The sequence below is a fragment of the Balaenoptera physalus genome (assembly GCF_965194825.1).
Source record: "Balaenoptera physalus genome assembly, chromosome: 19".
Lineage (NCBI taxonomy): Eukaryota > Metazoa > Chordata > Mammalia > Artiodactyla > Balaenopteridae > Balaenoptera > Balaenoptera physalus.
In genome coordinates, this window is record NC_138900.1 from 15,976,033 (window position 1) to 15,997,664 (window position 21,632).

At 36.3% G+C, this 21,632-nt stretch overlaps 1 protein-coding gene across 1 annotated transcript in view; it reads left to right on the forward strand.

The window, feature by feature from the left end:
• ZNF382 (zinc finger protein 382) overlaps positions 1–21,632 on the forward strand; it is a 54,700-nt gene that overhangs the window by 26,497 nt on the left and 6,571 nt on the right. The window contains exons 2-4 of the mRNA XM_082439462.1: positions 1,651–1,724; positions 4,040–4,166; positions 4,439–4,534. Coding sequence (XP_082295588.1) covers positions 1,716–1,724; positions 4,040–4,166; positions 4,439–4,534 — 232 coding nt within the window. The 5' untranslated portion in view covers positions 1,651–1,715. The remainder of the gene's footprint in view (positions 1–1,650; positions 1,725–4,039; positions 4,167–4,438; positions 4,535–21,632) is intronic.

Below are 21,632 nucleotides of genomic sequence, written 5' to 3' on the forward strand. Positions count from 1 at the left end.
GGAATTAGTAATGTGCTGTCTGAGATTGTGAATGACATGGGGGTGCTGTGAGACGGTGCTTTTCTGAAGTAAGTGATCGAATGTAACTCTCATGTGTTTGTAACCTACTGTTACTATTTGTGATGGTTTTGTGATTGAGAGACTCTGTATGACCACTAGTTAGGTACGTAAGATTTGATTATCTGAATAGTGGTCATTAAGCCTGCCTGCAAAATTGTAACTCAGTAGCAATTTAGCAAATAAAATAGAGGTATGAGTATTGGAAAGGAAGAGGTAAGATTTCATAATTCCCAGATGGTAAGGTTCATTACAGGGAAGTATTATATGAACTAAAACCAATGTGTTAAAATGATTAGTGTTCCATGGGTAGCATGCAGGAAAAAACAGTTTTTACCCATAACTAGCACTTTCAACACTGACATATAAGTAAGTTTTCCTGCTTCTGGATGAAATCTATGGCAGGGTCAATAGCTTCTTCAGGCATTCCATGATATAAAAGTATTAGGTATACTTTTAATCATAAGACCAGTCTCATTTTAGTAATTAAAATATTATTTTGCTATTTAAAATATTCACTGTAGCAGTCAATACTTCAGACTTCATTTAGCAAACTATTCTTCTCTCTGCCTGAAAGCCTACAGTGTGGAAAGATCAATTTCTTTTCTATTTCCATACCTGTACTACTAAAAAGAGTTGCTCAGTAGTTAATACTTAAATTACTATTAATAAATTAATAATGAATAATGGTTAATTTTCAATAATTAACTATGCTAATTAGTAGTATGCACAGGTGAATCAATAAAAAGATGAAGTAGAGAAATTAAATAGAAAGTCCAAATATTCTCAAGTATATAGGGATATGTAATAATGATAGAGATGGCATTTCACATCAACTGAGAACATAGTATTGCTAAACAATAAAACATACAGGGAAAAAAATCTTCACAAGGCATAAACACTTTAATAGTCACATGAACAGCTAAGAAAAATTACTTTCAACTTAAAATAGATAAAGGTTTAATTTATTAAATTGAAAAAGAAGATAATGTCAACCAATTAGAAAATAAACACCTATGAGAAAAACAGACGTACTATAAGGTGTCATCACAGAAAAGAAATAAAAACTTATTCTCATAATAAGAAATGTGTAAATTAGAATATATATATCTATATATATAGATATATATAGATATATATAGATATATATATATATCTGGTAGGCAGAGATTAAAGTTATTTTCAACTGCATTCATTAGGGTGTGGGGAGGTATTCTCATGCACTGCTGGAGACAGTGTAAATTGGTAGGAAATCCATGAAGAACGATTTAGAAATATATGATAAATCTGTGTTCCATGGCAGATGGAAGGTAGAGCTGCAGAGGGAAACACACAATGTTCCCTCTCTCCATGCTACAACAGATTCCCCAGAATCTATTCTACCTCACCAGAAGATTAGGCTTCTGGCATTGATAAGGCAACAGGATTTGTCCATTTCCCCACTAATCTCTGTCCTGGATTTGTGTCGGGTACACAGAGTGGGCAAGTGCTGAAACTGAAAATAGATGTAGATTTAGCTGAGTTATTCTGGGTGATCTAAGTCAAATATGGTTTCACATGGCTCCTTGTATCTTCCCATCTCTGCCTTCTCAGGACTCTTCCCTTTTCCAAAAGAAGAGCTCATAAGAGAAGTTTCATCTCTTGCAAATATCAAAGCCATGCCTCAGGTGAGATGATGTTTCCTCTCTTTCTGAAGTAACTTGTTTTTACGTTATATGAACATTTGCTTCCCTATCCTTAAATTTTCTGGATATTGGGATTTGCTTCCATCAAACTGGTCTCCAGTAGGGCAAGCAAGTGGCCTAGGTACAAAATTTAAGAAGGACCCTCAGGGCTGTCCAGCTCTAACTTTTGTACCCTACGTGTCTTACCTGCCTCACCCTAGTTGCAGTCCTGTTCCCAGTTTCTCTCATTCCAACCGGATAAACTTAAGTCTTCCCCAAATGCACCTTCTAGTTGTAGCCAATGTTTGCATATTGATTGGGTGTATCATTCATCATCTCCTTTCTTAGTCCTCTCATAAAAGTACTGCTGGAACAGAAATGTATTATCTTCATTTAAATGGGAATATATTACTTAAATGAATCTATCTTGTCTAGACACTGATTTGAGATCTAAATTTCTGAGGAGTCAGGGAGCAGACATGCAAAAACCTTGATCATCTCCACTGACCTAGGTTTTGCAATAATACAGTGGGAGGTAGAATTGATAGATCACATTATTATTTTGGATTAGATTTCCTGTTTTGTGAGGTTTTTAGGATAGAGATTTGCTTGCAATCTTGTACAGAAAACTGAAATTTTACATTGCTCTCTGATTTTTCTATTTTATCCATGTCTGCCAGCAATTCCTACAAACTGTGGCCCACCAGTGAAAACCTTTCCACAGTGTTTCAGTGCTGTTATAGATTTATTCTTATATTTTTAGTTTCTTCTAATCTTTATATGTGCGTGCAAGAGAAGGAGATGCATTTGCTAATCCACTCTTGAGATGTTCTATTCTTGAATCAAAGGTGATACTTTCTCCTGTTTCCATATCTTTCTTTCAGAAAATTCCTCTTCATCTACCAATCTTTGAAATACCAATCTGGGTTTTCCCCAGTTGGTAATTGGTTCTCTTCTCCTCTCTGTCTCTTTTTCTGTATGCACAATCATATTCACTCCAGAGGTTATACTGATCTGATTCTAGTGACTCTCAGATACCTCTCTCCACCCTAGACCTCTAACCAGAGTATCAGAACCATATATCCAACCTCCAACAGCTATCACTACCTGTATGTTCCATAGACATTTCAAGTACATGTCCAAGGTTTACCTCATTACCTCCTTTGGTCCAGCTTATTCTTTCTCCTGCTTCCCATTTCCATTTTCTAGTCTCAGCACCCACCCACTTGCTGTGCAGATAACCTAAGAGCTGTGCCTCTCTTTTTTCCACTCTACAACCAATTTATGACCAGTTCTGTTGAAACTCGTCATGAAGCAACCAATTGTCTCCTGTCCAGACCACTAATACCACTTTAATCTAGGACACATCTCTAACAGTGGTTACTTAATTGTCTTTCCCACCTAACACACCTCAAGCCTTCTCTAGTGTTCAAGAGTATTGCCTCTAAAGTATAAATTTTTTCACATAACATATGTGATGACTTAACATTTCTTCATGTTTTTTTATACTCCATAAAGCAGCAGACCCAAAGTGGGGTATGCATTACAATGGAATGTACAAGACAGTATACTGAAAAGGAGGAAAATACTAATAGTTTACATTCAAGAACAGTAATCGTTAACAATGTGGATTGCTATTAATGCCAACTGATGATTTATAAATAAATACAAATATGTTGGGAGTGTGCTCAGTACATTTTTAAGACCATTGCTCTGTAGAAAAAAAATCCAGTATTACATAAATATGCCTACTGCCTACCTCCATATACCTTTTTCTTCTTAAGCTCAAAGACTCTTTCCTAACATACTGTACCTTTTGCTATTTCCTGAATTTACTGACTGGTTTTACTCTCCCCATGAATCTTAAAAGCCAATGACATGTAGTTCTGCAAAAAATATTCATTGTGAGTACAGAATTTTTATGTCCTCAATGAAGTCTTAGAATACAAAATGAAATTTTCTTTACTTTGTAGTATGTTCCCTTGTACATATTTCTGTCATTGCATCTGTAATATCTATTGAGTGTATGTATTTACACATATGCCCTTCTTTTAGCCTGTAACTTCTTATGAGCAAGGTCAGGGTTTTATTTGTTTTCGTGCACCAAGCAACCAATCACATTCAAGGCAAAGAGTATGATCTCATGTATTTTTACTATGAGAGAATAAGTAAATACTGATGAATGTATTTTCAGAGAGAATTTTCTACAGTACAAAACACAAAGTAAGAAAACCAGTTTGACCACTGAACATGGTCTCCAATGTCTAGTTCTCACTAGTTTCAATTACGTTAGGATGAACTAGACTATGCCCTTACAGGGATCAGTGTCATTCAAGGATGTGACTGTGGACTTCACCCAGGAGGAGTGGCAGCAACTGGATCCTGCTCAGAAGGCCCTCTACAGGGATGTCATGTTGGAAAACTACTGTCACCTCATCTCTGTAGGTAAGGAAAATTCCTTGAATCTTTCAGTGTCATGCATCTCCTTTCAAGAATTTCTGAAACATATGGAACTTTGAATTTCAAAGATCAGAGGTGATGAATCCCTTTCTGTTAGTAGAAAGCGTGATTGTGTCCGCACTTGGCCTAGTGCAAGGTATTAACTTTGGTAGGATGTTAATGTGTACCTTGTCTGCCGTCTTGAAGCTGTATCTTTCTCTTCCTTCAATAGTTTTGAAGCCCAACAGCTTAGACCAAGTCTCATTTTTTATTATCAGGATTTCACATGACTAAGCCTGATATGATCCACAAGTTGGAACAAGGAAAAGAACTATGGACAACAGAGAAAATTTTTCCAAGTCAGAGTTACCTCGGTGAGTCTGTATCGATAAAGTCCAGTGGACTCAGGTAGTTGATGCCTTTGAATATTTTCAGAGATCTATTTTTTTAATTGTGGTAAAATACACATAAAATTTATCATCTTAACAATTTTTAAGCATATAGTTCCATGGCATTAAGTATTTTTACATAGTTGTGCCACTATCACCACCATCCATCTCCAGAACCCTTCATCTGTCAGAAGTAAAACTCTGTACCCATTAAACAATAACTCCCCATTACCACCTCCCACTAGCCCCTGGCAACCAGTATGCTACTTTGTGTCTCTATGAATATGACTACTGGTAGGTACCTCATATAAGTGGAATCATATGGTATTTGTCCTTTTTGTGACTGGTTTATTTCACTTAACATAATATCTTCAAGTTTTACCCATGTTGTAGTATGTATCAAAATTTTCTTCCTTTTGAAGGCTGAATAATATTCCATTATATGTCCATGCCACATTTTGCTTATCCATTCATCTCTCAGTGGACACTTTGGTTGCTTCCACCCTTTGGCTACTGTGAATAATGCTACTATGAATATGGGTATATAAATATATATCTAAGTCATTGCTTTCTTTTGGGTATATACCCAAAAGTAGAATTGCTGGATCATATAGTAATTCTATGTTTAATGTTTTGAGGAACTGCTATACTGTTTTCCATAGTGGCTGCACCATTTTACATTCTCACCAACAATGCACAAGGGTTCCAGTTTCTCCACATCCTTACCAACAACTGTTATTTTCTTTTTTTCTTCTTTTTTTTCAGATAGTAGCTGTCTTATTAGGGATCTGTTTTTAAAGGCCTGAGATCTTTGAAGTGTCTATACATGACTGACTTCCATACCTCTAAAATCTAAATTTTATTTTGAATATTGCTCCCCACGTAAATCCTTTCCTTGTGTGCCTTATGCTTGTAGAGCTATTGGCTGCTATTACTTTACCAAGAATCCACTCCATGCTTTGTAGGTATAATGTCCATAGAGATCTTAAGCGTAAAGTTCTTTGAGTTCTGACAGAAGTATAAACCCACATATCTCACACTCTAATCAAGATAAAGGACACTTCCATTAACCCATTAAGTTCCATCAGGCCTCTTCCAAGTCAATCCCTCCCTAAGACGATCACCACTGTGATTTCTACCAACATAGATTAGTTTTGTCTATTCTGGACCTTTTTCATATCTACTTTCTTTCACTCAGCTTAATGTCTGAGAGATTTATACATGTTTTTGCATATATAAATAGTTTATTTTAATTAAACAGGATAGTATTCAATTGAATGGAGATACCAGTTTATTATGCATCTCCTATTGATAGACATTTGAAATGTTTCAGTTTGGGGCTATTACTATTACTATTATTATTATTTTGGCCACACTGCATGGCATGTGGGGTCTTAGTTCCCTGACCAGGGATCAAACCCAAGCCCCCTGCCATGGAAGCGCAGAGTCTTAACCACTGGACCGCCAGGGAAGTCCCTGGGGCTATTATGAATAAAGGTTCTGTTAACATTCCTGTAAAAATCTTTTTGTGGACACACGTTTTTATTTCTTCTCAGTAAATACCTATCAGATGGTGTTGCTCATTCATAAGGCAGGTTTATAGTTCACATTTTAGAAGTTGCCAGTTTTTAAAAGTTACCATAGCATTTTAAACTTTTACCAGCAATGTATGAGAATTTTGATTGCCTTCCACATTCTCTTTCACATTTGATGTTATCAATATTTTCATTTTGGTCATTGTGAAGTACTATTCTGAAGAATGGTAGCATATCTTAGCAGTTTAGATTTCTTTTATGACTAATGATGTTGAGAACTTTTTCAAGTGCTTTTTATATCTTCTTCAGAGGTATCTGTTCAAATATTTTACCCATTTTTTATTGGGTAATATTTTTTTTCCTTGAATAGTAGGAATTCTTTACATTTTCTGAATAGAAGTCTTTTGTTTGATATAGGTATTACATATATTTCCTCTAGTCTGTGGCTTGCCTACTCATTTTAATGGTGTCTTTCAATAAGCACAAGTTTTTGAAGTCCAGTTTATCATTTTTTTCTTTTATCATTATTTCTTTGACCTCTCAAACAAATATTTGCCTTAGGTTGTAAAGATAGTTTCCTGTATTATTTTCTTAAAATGTTATGTATATTTTGCTTCTTTTAAATTAGTTCTATGATCCATCTCATTAAGTTTTATTTATGGTATGAGGTAAGTGTTAAAAGTCTGTTTTCTTCCATACAGATATCAATTTGTCCCATCACTTGTTGAATTGAATTAAATTGCTCTGATGACCTTATCAAAAATTGTTTGACTGTATTTGTGTCAGTCTATTTCTAGAGTATTCTTTCCTTTGATATAATTTAAGTCCTATTACTAATACCACCTGGTCTTTGATTATTGTAGCTTTATAATAAGTCTTGATGTCAGAGTAAGTCCTCTTAACTTTCTTCTTTTTAAAAAATTGTTTTGGCTATTCCAGGTCATTTTCATTTTCTTTTTCAAATACATTTTAGAATCAACTTCTTGGTTTCTTTATTTTATTTTATTTTATTTTTTAACATCTTTTATTGGAGTATAATTGCTTTACAATGGTGTGTTAGTTTCTGCTTTATAACAAAGTGAATCAGTTATACATATGCATATGTCCCCATATCTCTTCCCTCTTGTGTCTCCCTCCCTCCCACCCTCCCTATCCCACCCCTCTAGGTGGTCACAAAGCACCGAGCTGATCTCCCTGTGCTATGCGGCTGCTTCCCACTAGCAATCTATTTTACGTTTCATAGTGTATATATGTCCATGCCACTCTCTCACTTTGTCCCAGCTTACCCTTCCCCCTCCCTGTATCCTCAAGTCCATTCTCTAGTAGGTCTGCATCTTTATTCCCGTCTTGCCCCTAGGTTTTTCTGACCTTTTTTTTTTTTTTTTTTTAGATTCCATATATATGTGTTAGCATATGGTATTTGTTTTTCTCTTTCTGACTTATTTCACTCTGTATGACAGTCTCTAGGTCCATCCACCTCACTACAAATATCTCAGTTTCATTCCTTTTTATGGCTAAGTAACATTCCATTGTATATATGTGCCACATCTTCTTTATCCATTCATCTGTCAATGGACACTTAGGTTGCTTCCGTGTCCTGGCTATTGTAAATAGAGCTGCAATGAACATTTTGGTACATGACTCTTTTTTGTTTTTTTTTTAATTTTTTTTTTTATTCATTTATTTTTGGCTGTGTTGGGTCTTCGTTGCTGCACGTGGGCTTTCTCTAGTTGCGGCGCAGGGGGGCTACTCTTCATTGCGGTGTGCAGGCTTCTCATTGCGGTGGCTTCTCTTGTTGCAGAGCACAGGCTCTAGGCGTGCGGGCTTCAGTAGTTGTGGCTCGCAGGCTCTAGAGCACAGGCTCAGTAGTTGCGGTGCATGGGCTTAGTTGCTCCGTGGCATGTGGGATCTTCCTGGACCAGGGATCGAACCCATGTCCCCTGCATTGTCAGGCGGATTCTCAACCACTGCGCCACCAGGGAAGCCCCCATGACTCTTTTTGAATTATGGTTTTCTCAGGGTATATGCCCAGTAGTGGGATTGCTGGGTCGTATGGTAGTTCTATTTTTAGTTTTCTAAGGAACCTCCATACTGTTCTCCATAGTGGCTGTATCAATTTACATTCCCACCAACAGTGCAAGAGGGTTCCTTTTTCTCCACACCCTCTCCAGCATTTATTGTCTGTAGATTTTTTGATGATCACCATTCTGACCGCTGTGAGATGATATCTCATTGTAGTTTTGATTTGCATTTCTCTAATAATTAATGATGTTGAGCATTCTTTCATGTGTTTGTTGCCAATCTGTATATCTTCTTTGGAGAAATGTCTATTTAGGTCCTCTGCCCATTTTTGGATTGGGTTGTTTGTTTTTTTGATATTGAGCTGCATGTGCTGCTTGTAAATTTTGGAGATTAATCCTTTGTCAGTTGCTTCATTTGCAAATATTTTCTCCCATTCTGAGGGTTGTCTTTTTGTCTTATTTATGGTTTCCTTTGCTGTCAAAAGCTTTTAAGTTTCATTAGGTCCCATTTGTTTATTTTTGTTTTTATTTCCATTTCTCTAGGAGGTGGGTCAAAAAGGATCTTCCTGTGATTTATGTCATAGAGTGTTCTGCCTATGTTTTCCTCTAAGAGTTTGATAGTGTCTGGCCTTACATTTAGGTCTTTAATCCATTTTGAGTTTATTTTTGTGTATGGTGTTAGGGAGTGTTCTAATTTCATTCTTTTACATGTAGCTGTCCAGTTTTCCCAGTACCACTTATTGAAAAGGCTGTCTTTTCTCCACTGTATATTCTTGCCTCCTTCATCAAAGATAAGGTGACCATATGTGCATGGGTTTATCTCTAGGCTTTCTATCCTGTTCCATTGATCTATATTTCTGTTTCTGTGCCAGTACCATCTTGGTTTCTCTAAATAAATATGCTGGGATTTTTATTGGTGAGAAATAACATCTCAGCAATATTGAGTCTTCCGGTCCATGACTATACTATATCTTAACATTTTAGTTAGCTTCTCTAATTCCCATAAGCAGTGTTTTATTATTTTTAGTATAGAGGTCTTATACATATTTTATTAAGTTTATCTTTAAGCTTTTAATATTTTTGATGCTATTGTAAATAATGAGATTTTTAAATTTTCTTTTTCCAGCTTGTTCTTAATATGTGTCTCCACAATTGACTTTTAGATATTGACTTTGCATATTTCTTTTGATGGTATTAAATTTTGTTGTTGTTACTGTTGTTCTTTATTTGTTTTGGTTTTTTTTTAGATTTTCTATACATAAAACAGGCCTTGTTGAAATAACATATTTCACTTCTACATTTGCATACTTTATTGCTTTCATTTCTTTTTCTTACCCTGTTGTACTGACTAGGATCTACAGTACAACGTTGAATAGAGGTAGTGAGAGTGAGCATCCTTAGCAGTTCACTAAATTTAGAAGGTAGACATTTAATATTTCATTCTTTAGCTTGATATTAACTGTAGATTTTTCATAAGTGCTCTTTGTTAGATTATGGAAGTTCTCTTTTTTCCCTAGTTTTCGGACAATTTTAATTATGAATGGATGTTGATGTTAAATGCTTTTTCAGCACCTGTTGAGATGATCATATGATATTTCTTTTTTAATCTGTTACTGTATGTATTACATTGATTAATTTGAATTTTAAACCAAGCTTGGGCTCCTGGGATGAACCCCAGTTGGACAAGATGCATTATCTGTCTTATAGATTGATGAAATTGGTTTGCTAATATTTTAGTGAGCTAAATGCATGATTTTACCAAGGATAGTGGTTTGTAGTTTTCTTGTAATGTCATTGAAAAGTTTTTGTATCCAGAATTGTGTCAGCCATATCAAACTGGGGGTGTTTCCTTTTCATCTACTTTCTTATGGAATTTCTGTAAGATTGGCATTGTTGCTACCTTAAATGTTTGAAGAAAATCATTATTAAGCCATTTGGGCCTGCATTTTTATAATTCAAAACTTCTGCTTCCAGCCCTGAGGAAGTAACAGAGTCTAGAATTATACTACTACAGGAAACAACTAGAAAACTGGACAAAACTATTTTCAGATATTGAACAACAGGCAGCACAGGCCTGGATTCCTGAGAGAAGATAAATAAATGAGATGCACCCTACCTCATTCCAGGCTTTCATTTGAAGGCAACTTCCAGACTGCAGTGCAGAGAGAGGAATCCAGAAAGAACCTGGCAGTTTTACTGACTTTAGGGGACCAACATTGGCATTCAAGGAAATTGAGGTGACTAGAATTTGCAGGACACACTTTCCAAAAGAGGGAGTTATGCAGAGAAAGAGTTCCCCAAATCTTGAAAAGGTTCCCCTTGAGTCTTGGCTAAAGATAAGTCTGCACGTGGGTAGGTGAAACCCCATGAGACCAGGCAAGGACATGTTCTAAGAAAAATACAATTACAACAGTGTTGTGAGACAAACAATTCACATAGCCTGCTGCACCAGGAATCATTTTATTTCCCTTCAGCCAGAGCGGAGAGAACTTTTTAATACATAGGACATTAGATAGACACCCTAGAAAGGTCACACCTAATAAATGGGGCAATGGATTAAAGACTGCAAGATTTGTCATAAAAGGGCTTAAATTAAAGCATCAAAAGGATTAAACTAATCCAAAAATAACTGCTGTGTGCCTGTTGGGTCCTCCAAGGAGATGCTGAGATGGAGTTGGGAGTGTAATAGATTTCTTAGAGGTGACATCTATGAAAGATAAAGGAAGAAGTAAGATCAGAAACAGAAAGCCATCAGACCATGATACAGATATGTGGAAGGAAAGGGGATTGGGCAGGGAGACCCTTAGACCATTATGCAGATATGACAAAGTCTCAACCAGCCTAACTCCTCTGAAGCAAAGACTGTTCATCAGAGGAGTCCTAATGGACAGAAATGGCCACCCTCTAGTACCCACTCAGTGTTCAGTCATTTTGGTGGGGATTCCCTGGGGAGACCCTGGCTTGGTTCAAAATCTGAAGAGCATCCTGAAGATGCTAACAGTTCTTGCACATGAATGGTAAGTTCTTTTTGAAGGGAGGTCCTAGTGGTGCAACTCTGGCTGCCACAGAATGCCAAAAAAAAAAAAAAAATACTCTTTATGAAAATACAACCATATCTTAAACTCAACAACATTAAATTGATAATGTCTGATGTCCAATCAAAAATTATTAAACATATGAAGAAGGAGGAAAATATGATCATTCAATAGGAAAAAAACTCAATTAATAAAAACAGACCTAAAAAGGGTAGAGGTGATGGAATTCGCTGACAAGGATGTTAAAACAGCCATTATAAATGACTTGAGTATCATCAAGGATGTAAACTGAAAATGAACATAATGAGGCAAGATAGCAAAGATCGAAATAAAAACCAAAAGAAGCTTCTAAAGATGACTATTCAGTATCTGAGATGAAAAGAAAGACCCAACTATGTCCTATGTATTAAAATATAAAGACACAGGTAGGTAAAACATAAAATGATGAAAAAATATGTACCGTACTGTCTTGCGATTGCCCTATGTGGGGATGAGATCATCCCCCCCTGCACTCACCCAAAATTTGGGACAGATATCAAGACTGAAATCTCACATAATGAGGTTTTCTAGGGAGAGCAGGGAAGATTCCCAAACTGGTCCTAAAATGGCTTGAGAGAGCAAGGAGGGGTGTCTGGCTTTGGTGTTTATTGTGTTTTGGTGGGGGGTAAGGTCAGGTCTCTACACATAGGCTAGGGCTTGCATGGTTTAAACTTCCTGCCAGCACCAACAGAGAGAACATGCAAGGTTTCTGACTGGGGAAAAAAAGGGAGTGGGTCTAGGAAGTTGTCAGCAGTAAGACATCAAAAATAGAATCTGACTCTATTATACATGCAAACACTAAGAAGAAAATGGGAGCGGCCATATATCAAAGTAGATTTCAGAAAATGGAATATTACAGTGATAAAGAGGGACACTTCATTAAGAAGTCATAACAACTGTTAACAGCTTCAAAATACTTCAGTGTTTCTCAGCTTTTTATCATTTTCACTACCTTAAAAAGTCTTTTTAGAAATTTTCTTTCTAATTGCCCCCCCCATGAAATTTTAATACCATAATCTATGTTCTCTTGCCCTTTGGAGGGCCACAAGCCATAGTAATATGTAAGATTTTCTTCTTTCATTTTCTCCAGAACCAAATTTGCTCCCTGAAAGAAGCAATATAATTATAGCTTAAGATATAAATACTTTTCCCTCAGTAATTGAGAGAACAAAGAGAAAGAAAATCAATAAGGCTGTGGAAGGCTTGAAACACAATCAGTTGTACCTAGTTAATCTTTATAGACTATTTTACATGGAACATTCACCAAGATAGACTCTACATGCTGGGCATAAAACAAGTATCAATAAATTAAAAAGAACTGAAATCATAGTGTATAGTTTCTGACCACAGTAGAATTAATTTAGAAATCAAAAACGTATCTCTAAATTCCCCAAATTTTTGGAAATTAATCACATTTCCAAATAACCCATGAAGCAAGGAAGAAATCCTAAGGTAAATTAGAAGGTATTTTGAACTGAATGATAATTAAGACAACATATCAAAATGTGTGGGATGCAACTATAGCAGCATTAAAAATTTTTATCCCTTTAAATCAGGGCCTAAAACAGGGGTTAAACTGTCACCCTAAGTAACTAGAAAAAGAAAAGTAAATTAAACTCAAAAGTTAGTAAGAGGAAAAAATTGACTAAAGCAGAAATCAATGAAATACATAACAGAAGAAGAATATATGAGTGAAGCCAAAAGCTGATACATTAAAATAATAAAATTAAGAAACCATAACTATATTACTAATAAAAAATAGAAGACACATCACCAATATCAAAAATTAAAGAGACTATATCACTACAGATCCTACAGACATTAAAAGGACCATTAGGGAATATACAGACAATTTTATACCAACCAATAAGAGTAGGAGAGAACACTTCCCAACTCATTTTATAAGACCAGCATTATCCACAATCAAAGGCACTATAAGAATAGAAAACTACATAGCAACATCCTTCATGAAGCTAGATATAAAAATCCTTAATAAAATATTATAAAACTGAATCTAAGAAAATAACTGAATTTAGCAGTATTTTAAAAGGATGATACCACATGGCCAAAAGGAGTTTATCCCAGGAAAGCAAAGTTGATTTGGAATTCAAAAATCAAGCTATAGGGACTTCCCTGGTGGCGCAGTGGTTAGGAATCTGCCTGCCAATGCAGGAGACATGGGTTCGAGCCCTGGTCTGGGAAGATCCCACATGCTGCGGAGCAACTAAGCCTGTGCGCCGCAACTACTGAGCCTGTGCTCTAGAGCCCGTGCTCTAGAGCCTGCGCACTGCAACTATGGAGCCTGTGCTCTAGAGCCCACGTGCCACAACTACTGAGCCTGTGTGCTGCAACTACTGAAGCCCGCACTCCTAGAGCCCCTGCTCTGCAACAAGAGAGAGAAGCCACCTCAATGAGAAGCCCGCGCACTGCAACAAAGAGTAGCCTCCGCTCACCACAACTAGAGAAAGCCTGTGTGCAGCAACGAAGACCCAACATAGCCAAAATAAATAAATTAATTAATTACATTAAAAATAAAAAGCTATATAATTCACCATGTAAAGATAAAAAGAGGTCGAAACTCAAGGATATAAGCTACCACTTAAAGTATAGAAAAATAAAAGAGAAGACCACAATCATCTCGGTAAATGCAGGAAAATAATTAAATTCAATTTATATTTATTATAAATCTATTTATTAGCAATCCAAGGGAATTTCCTCAACTTCCTAAAGAATATCTTCGAAAAACATAGCCACCATCACATTCAGTGGTGAAAGCATGAATGCTCTTCCTCTAAGAACAAAAACAAAGAAAGGATGTCCATTATCACCACTTCTATTAAACATTATACAGGACACAAGTCAATACAATAAGGCAAGAAAAAGAAGTTAAAAGGCTTCAGATTAGAAAGGGAACTATCTTCATTTGTATGTGACATGATTGTGTACATAGTAAATCCTAAGGAATCTAAAAGAAAAGAACTGGTAGAACTAATAAGTGAATTTAGCAAGTTCACAGAGTTCTTGTTTTAGATAAAACTTGGGAAAATTTTGGTCTGTACTTCTACAGTTTTTTTCTTGCTCTATTCTCAATTATATTTTAAATCATTTCATCCTACCCTGTAGTTCACTAAGGATTTTTAAAGTTCTTTTAGTTTGGGTAATTTCTGTTAACCTGACTTCAAGTTTACTGATTCTTTATTCTCTTATGTTTATTTGCTGTTAAACCCATCCAGTGAATTTTATATTTCAGCTATTGGGGTTTTTTTCAGTTTGCATTTCCTTATGCCTCCTGACTACTCCATCTCTTCACCCATATTTCCATCTTTTCTTGTAGATTTGTAAACATATTTATCATAGTTATTTTAAATGTCTTCTAATTTCAACATAGGGACATATATCAGCCTGTTTCTGTTGAATGGGTTTTATCTTCCCTATTGGTCACATTTTCCTGTTTCTTCTCAGGAAGGCTTTATATAACATGTTGTGAAGTTGCTGGATCCTTTTTCTTCCTCTGAAGATTGCTGAGTTTTAATCTTACAGGAGGTTAAGTTACTGGAGGCTCATGTTGATTCTTTTGTCAGGTTGCTTTTAAGTTGTTTAGATTATTTCTATTTCAGTTTCAGTTTTGCCTTTAGTTTTATGGTATTGCTCTAAGTCCTGGGATGCAGCCTTTACTCCTAATTCATGGCCCTTCTGGGATTTCAGTAGAAAGGCCAAAGTTTTAACCAGGTTCTTCTAACTTGGCACAGGACTGGAATTAAAAACTGTTTTTGCAGAGTTAAGTAGCTGCTGAAATCTCTGCTGAGTTCTTTCAGTGTTCCAGCTGTCTTTTCCCTTTATGCTCCTTGCAGTCTTACCCTGTAGAAATGAAGTTAACCAAGGTTTTGAGGAGGGGTTTATGCTAACGTTGGGGCTTTCCTTCTATGCTTTCTTCATCCTTGGATTTTGTCCTCAATTTACAGCCACTCTGGTACTCCTGAACTCTGATCTCTGATTCTTCTGCACAGAATGACTCCTGCTTTCTCCTTGAGATCTATCCCCTGTGTGCTGCATGAACTACCAGGGCACACAGTGGAAGACCTGGATAAAAGTAGATCTTATTGCAGTGTGGTTTCTTTCTTTCAAAGGTTGTAACCATTCCAGTTTCTGCCTGCTTTTGATCATTCTTTAGTGTCTTCAAACAAGTTGGTCTTCTATAATTGGTCCATAGTTATCACTGTTATCAGTTGGAAGGTTGTTCTGATACAAACTTCTTTGCTATTACCAGAATTTTGAATGTCTAAAACAGCAGTTCTCAAACTTTTTAGTCTCAGGACTTAAAAAAAATTTTTTTTATTTAAGTATAGTTGATTTACAATGTTGTGCCAATCTCTGCTGTACAGCAAAGTGACTCAGTTATACACATACAGACATTCTTTTTTTATATTCTTTTCCATTATGGTTTTTCACAGGATATTCAATATAGTTCCCTGTGCTATATAGTAGGATCTTGTTGTTTATCCATTCTCAATGTAATAGTTTTTATCTACCAACCGCAAACTCCCACTCCATCCCTCTCCCTCCTCCTCCCTTGGCAACTGCAAGTCTGTTCCCTATGTCTGTGAGTCTGTTTCTGTTTTGTAGACAGGTTCATTTGTGCCATATTTTAGATTCCACATATAAGTGATGTCATATGATATTTGTCTTTCTCTTTCTGACTTATTTCACTTAGTATGATAATCTCTAGTTGCATCCATGTTGCTGTAAATGGCATTATTTCTTTCTTTGTTATGGCTGAGTAATATTCCATTGTATATATGTACCATATCTTCTTTATCCATTCATCTGTCGATGGACATTTAGGTTGTTTCCATGTTTTGGCTATTGTGAACAGTGCTGCTATGAACATAGGGGTGCATGTATCTTTTTGAATTATAGTTTTGTCCGGGTATATTCCCAGGAGTGGGATTGCTGGATCATATGGTAATTCTATTTTTAGTTTTCTGAGGAACCTCCATACTGTTTTCCATAGTGGCTGTACCAACTTACATTCCCACCAGTGGTGTAGGAGGGTTCCCTTTTCTCTACATCCTCTCCAGAATTTGTTATTTGTAGACTTTATAATGATGGCCAGTTTGGCTGGTGTGAGGTAGTATCTCACTGTACTTTTGATTTGCATTTCTCTAATAATTAGTGATGTTGAACATCTGTTCAAGTGCCTACTGGCCATCTGTATGTCTTCTTTGGAGAAATGTCTATTAAGGTCTTCTGCCCATTTTTCAATTGGGTTGTTTGTTTTTTTGCTGTTGAGTTGCATGAGTTGTTTGTATATTTTGGAGATTAAGCCATTGTCTGTTGCACCATTTGCAAATATTTTATCCCACTCTGTAGGTTGTCTTTTCGTTTTGTTTTGTTTTGTTTTTTTATGGTTTCCTTTGCTGTGCAAAAACTTGTAAGTTTGATTAGGTCCCATTTGTTTATTTTTGTTTTTATTTCTATTGCCTCGGGAGACTGACCTAAGAAAACATTGGTACGATTTATGTCAGAAAATGTTTTGCCTATGCTCTCTTCTAGGAGTTTTATGGTGTCTTGTTTTATGTTTAAGTCTTTAAGCCACTTTGAGTTTATTTTTGTGCATGGTGTGAGGGTGTGTTCTAACTTCATTGATTTACATGCAGCTGCAGGACTTATTTATACTCTTAAAATTATTAAGAATTAAAAGAACTTTGTGAATGCGTGTATATCCTATTCAAAATTAAAACACATTTAAAAATATCCATTTATTTCATTTAAAAAGAACAATGTAAATATAATAAAGTCATTACATGTTGACATAAAAATCATATTTTTACAAACAAAAACTATTTTTCAAAAGAGAAAAGTGAGCAAAGGGGCATTGTTACATGATTGATTGAAGTTTATTTAATGTCTTGCTGAATAAAAGATAGCTGATTTTCACATCTGATTGTACATTTAGTCTGTTGCAATATGTTGTTTTAATTGAAATATATGGAGAAAATCTTCCTTCATGTGTATATGTATTGAAAGAGAAATATTTTAAAAGCCTTTTTAGATTGTCATGGATATTCTTCATTAATACTACACCCAAACTTAACAATTGGTAGTTCCTAAGCAGTTAGTTGCCACTTAACAATTGGTTTTTTCTAAACAGTTAGTTGCAATATAAAATCTGAAATCATAACAATGAACTGTTGTAGACTATTACATAAAATCCAATGGCCTATTTAAATATTTTATCCATGCATTGTTTTGTAATATTGTGTATTGGTCATTTGGAAAGTAACAGTTCACTGGTGCATACAGGTTTGCCAAATTTGACACATTTCCATATCAATATTGTTTTTTAAAGATTTTATTATTGATTGATTGACTGATTGCTATGTTGGGTCTTCGTTTCTGTGCTAGGGCTTTCTCTAGTTGCGGCAAGCGGGGGCTACTCTTCATCGCGGTGCGCGGGCCTCTCACTATCGTGGCCTCTCTTGTTGCAGAGCACAGGCTCCACACGCGCAGGCTCAGTAGTTGTGGCTCACGGACCCAGTTGCTCCGCAGCATGTGGGATCCTCCCAGGCCAGGGCTCGAACCCGTGTCCCCTGCATTAGCAGGCAGATTCTCAACCACTGCTCCACCAGGGAAGCCCTCAATATTTTTTTTAAAACCCCAAACCCACATGTGTTAATATCACCAGCAATCTCATTATAAAAGTCTTTTAAGTATTGGGAAGTTGACAAGCTCACTGTAGCAAATACAAGCTTTCTAAAATAATGACTTATACTTCTTTTATCGTAGGTGACAAGTATTGGCAGATGTTTTCTTTGAATAGACAGGTTCACATTGTTCAAGAAAATGTTTACCAGATACCCACATCTGAATAATAGTGTTTTTTCAAGTAAAACTGCTGTTCCACAAAATGTAGATATTTAGTTCTCAACTCACATAATTACACCAGCACTTTTCCTCACAAAATACATTATATGATTGGCCCTTGAACAACATGCATTTGAACTGTGCAGGTCCACTTACATGCAAATTTTCTCAATAGCAAATGTTACAATACTACACGATCCACAGTTGGTTGAAGCCACAGATGTGGAACTGTGGGTATGGAGGAACTGAGGGCCAACTATAAGTTATATGCAGATTTTTGACTGTGCACAGGGTTGGCGCCGCTAACTCCCAGTGTTATTTAAAGATCAACTGTACTCTGGTATGCAAAAGAAGTGCTGTATGCAAAATTCTTTAACAATCACACAGAATATTGAAAATATATGTACTCAAGGGTGGAGATCTAATAAAATTAATGAATTTTTTCTGCTCTATCAAAAAGTCTTAAGTGAAACTTTTTTCCTGCGAGTGTGTGGTAGTTAGAAATGCAGTGATTACTATTATAGATTGGTGCCAGTGCTTTGATATATGTTAATGTGCCAGCATTTTACCCACCGTATCAATCATTGTTAAATTTTCTATATTTTATGTTTTGACATCTTTGGGGTGCCCTACTGGCTGAGGAGAGATTGCCCTTCCCAGAGCTAGCCAATTTCTAGAAATAGTAAACAAACAACTTGTTGGTGAGCCCACCTTTCATATACAAATCAACCAATCCCCACTCCATATCCTCAACCACCTCCTTTTTCTAACTCACAGACACCAAGCCAATATTTACCCTGCCCTAAATCACCCAGGATCAGGTATCAGACAACTGGAGAGCTCCCCTATAACCCGTAACCTGCCAACACTCTTCAAACTAGCCAATCCTAAGCTGTTTCCCCTGCCCTGCCTTGCCTTTCCCATGGAAGCAAGCCCCAGTAAAGGCTCTGGCCTACACTTTCCCCTTGCTTCTTTCTGCCTCCTGACCAAACCTGGTGCTTCCCCATGTGGCCCTGCATGGCATGGCATGGCCCCTCCTCTCAGGAAAGGTAAGTAATAAAAAATTTTCTTTTAATAGCATTAACCTCTCTGTGTCATCACTCAGTCACCTCTATAAATTAAAATTCCATAAGACACCCACCAGTGCTTTTGCCCCACTAATGCAAATAAGAACACAGTTTAAAATTCTATTATTTTTGTTAATAATGAAGTGTTGTTATTTTTATTATTATTTTGGCTGCACCATGTGGCATACGGGATCTTAATTCCCTGGCCAGGGATTGAACCCATGCCGCCTGCATTGGGAGCACAGAGTCTTAACCACTGGACGGCCAGGGAAGTCCCAATGAAGTGTTATTATTATCTTTTTTTAAAAGATTTTTTGATATGGACCATTTTTAAGGTCTTTATTGAATTTGTTACAATATTGCTTCTGTTTTATGTTTTGGTTTTTTGGCCACGAGGCATGTGGGATCTTAGCTCCCCAACCAGGTATTGAACCTGCACCCCCTGCACTGGAAGGTGAAGTTCTAACCACTGGACCACCAGAGAAGTCCCCCTGAAGTGTTATTACTAACAAAAATATTTTTGACTTTGTGGACCTCCCATAAGGGTCTCTTGGAAACTGTTGGTTTAGGCCTTTCTTCTGTTTTTCATCTCTTTCTTTAACATTTCAGCTCTTTCTCTTTCTTCTTTTATTATAGTCTCCTATTTATACGCATTCTTAAATCTATCCAAAATATAAAAGGGTAATCATTGCTAATATTAATTTTCCTCTTAGTTTTCATTTTCTTTCTTTCCTTTCCTCTTCTACTTGTTTCCTGCACTCAGTCTCATATCCCATTCTCACTGTGAGACCTACTATCAGATTTCAAAATCCATATGACTTGGACTAAAGTGATAATTTCAGTATCACTTCTTTCAATAAATTTCTTCCCAACAAATCTCCATGTTTCATAATATAGTGCTCAGATTCCTGATATGTACCCACCTTGATTTGGGTGAAAAACTTATCCTACGTTCCTGAGTGCCTTTTTCATCTTGGTTGCTTTTCTTCCCTCTGAAAAAATAAATATTTGTTGAATAAATGGATTTTATTTCAGTAGGCTCTCATAGGTATCCTTAAAGAATCTTTCTTCATCCTCAGTTCTTGTCTTTATAAAAGCCATGTAAACTGTAATAATCTGATCCATTCTCAAGTTGTGATTTCCTTGTTTTATGTGAATGGCTTTCAAATAGCCATTTTCAGCCCATTTCTCCCACTTGGACTCTACTGGTATATTTTAATCTGCCTACAGCAATATAGCATCACTTGTCTCATCCTTTTGGTTATTGATGTTTCAGAAATAATAGTCATTAACTTTATCTTATCTTTGTATATCCTTTTGTTCCAGTAGTCAGCTTCTTGTAACATCAGGTTGATTCCATCATCTCTGCAATATTTTAAAAATCGTCTCTCCACAATTTGTGTTTTATTTCACTCCATGAAATATCTTTACATCCTCTCATATTCTCGTTTGCCACTGACATCTTCAAAAGCGAGAGCCATGTTATTTCAGGTGTGGGCTGCTGTAATTACTATTTAGATTTGCCATGATTTTTTTTCCAGTTCTTTCAGTTTTCTTTCAGTCAATATGCTAAAAAGATATCACTTATTATATAAAATTTAACTCCCTTCTTTTTCAAGGGCTGACAGAATAATATTCCATCTGGTCATTCCACATGTATTTCTCTTTTTGACTAAGAATTCCTGCTAATGTCTGTTTGAATCTCCCAAATGTACTCAATACAATTGATTTTATTCTTCACACTGGACCTTTCATTATATGACAGCTGCCATATAACCATAAGGATACTTGCAAAGTTAGCCAACTACAAACTAAGAGAGTACAGTAGTACACACAAGGCCACCCTCACTTCTGATACCAACTGTAAGTTCAAGGGTCCCCACAACTACTGTTAGGATCAATAGTTTTCTATAAGGACTTAAAAAATTACTGAAAGCTATAATACTCACAGTTATGGTTTGTAAGAGAAGAATACAGATTAAAATTAGCCAAGGGGAGAAGCACATAAGGCAGAGTCCAGGAAAGTACCAAACACAGAGCTTCTAGTAGTCCTCTCTCTGGAGTCATGGACAGTGTTACTTCCCTGTGACAATACATATAGAATACTGCCAGCCAGGGAAGCTTCACCCAAGTCTATTGTCCAAAGCTTATATTAGGGCTCCATCACATAGGCATGCTTGACTGCCCATGTGGCTGACCTAAGTTTCTAACCCCTTAAGAGACTGAGCTAATATTCTGTGACCCAAAACCCCCCGTTCTCAATCACATTGTTGGTGTGACTCAAAGACCACCCCCCCCCCCAAATCACATTGTTACTTTCTGGCTGGCCAAAGGCTCCCAGGCAATTAATTTTCCTCTCAGGCATGACATTCCAAGGACTTAGAGATTACCTCCCAGAATCCAAAGGTAAATGTCAGACTTCTCTTTGGGCAAGATTATATATTCTTTACCACACAATACTACATATCCTTTGATTAAAAGATCAAATTTCACTTCCCCATGAAATGTTCCTTGATGACTCC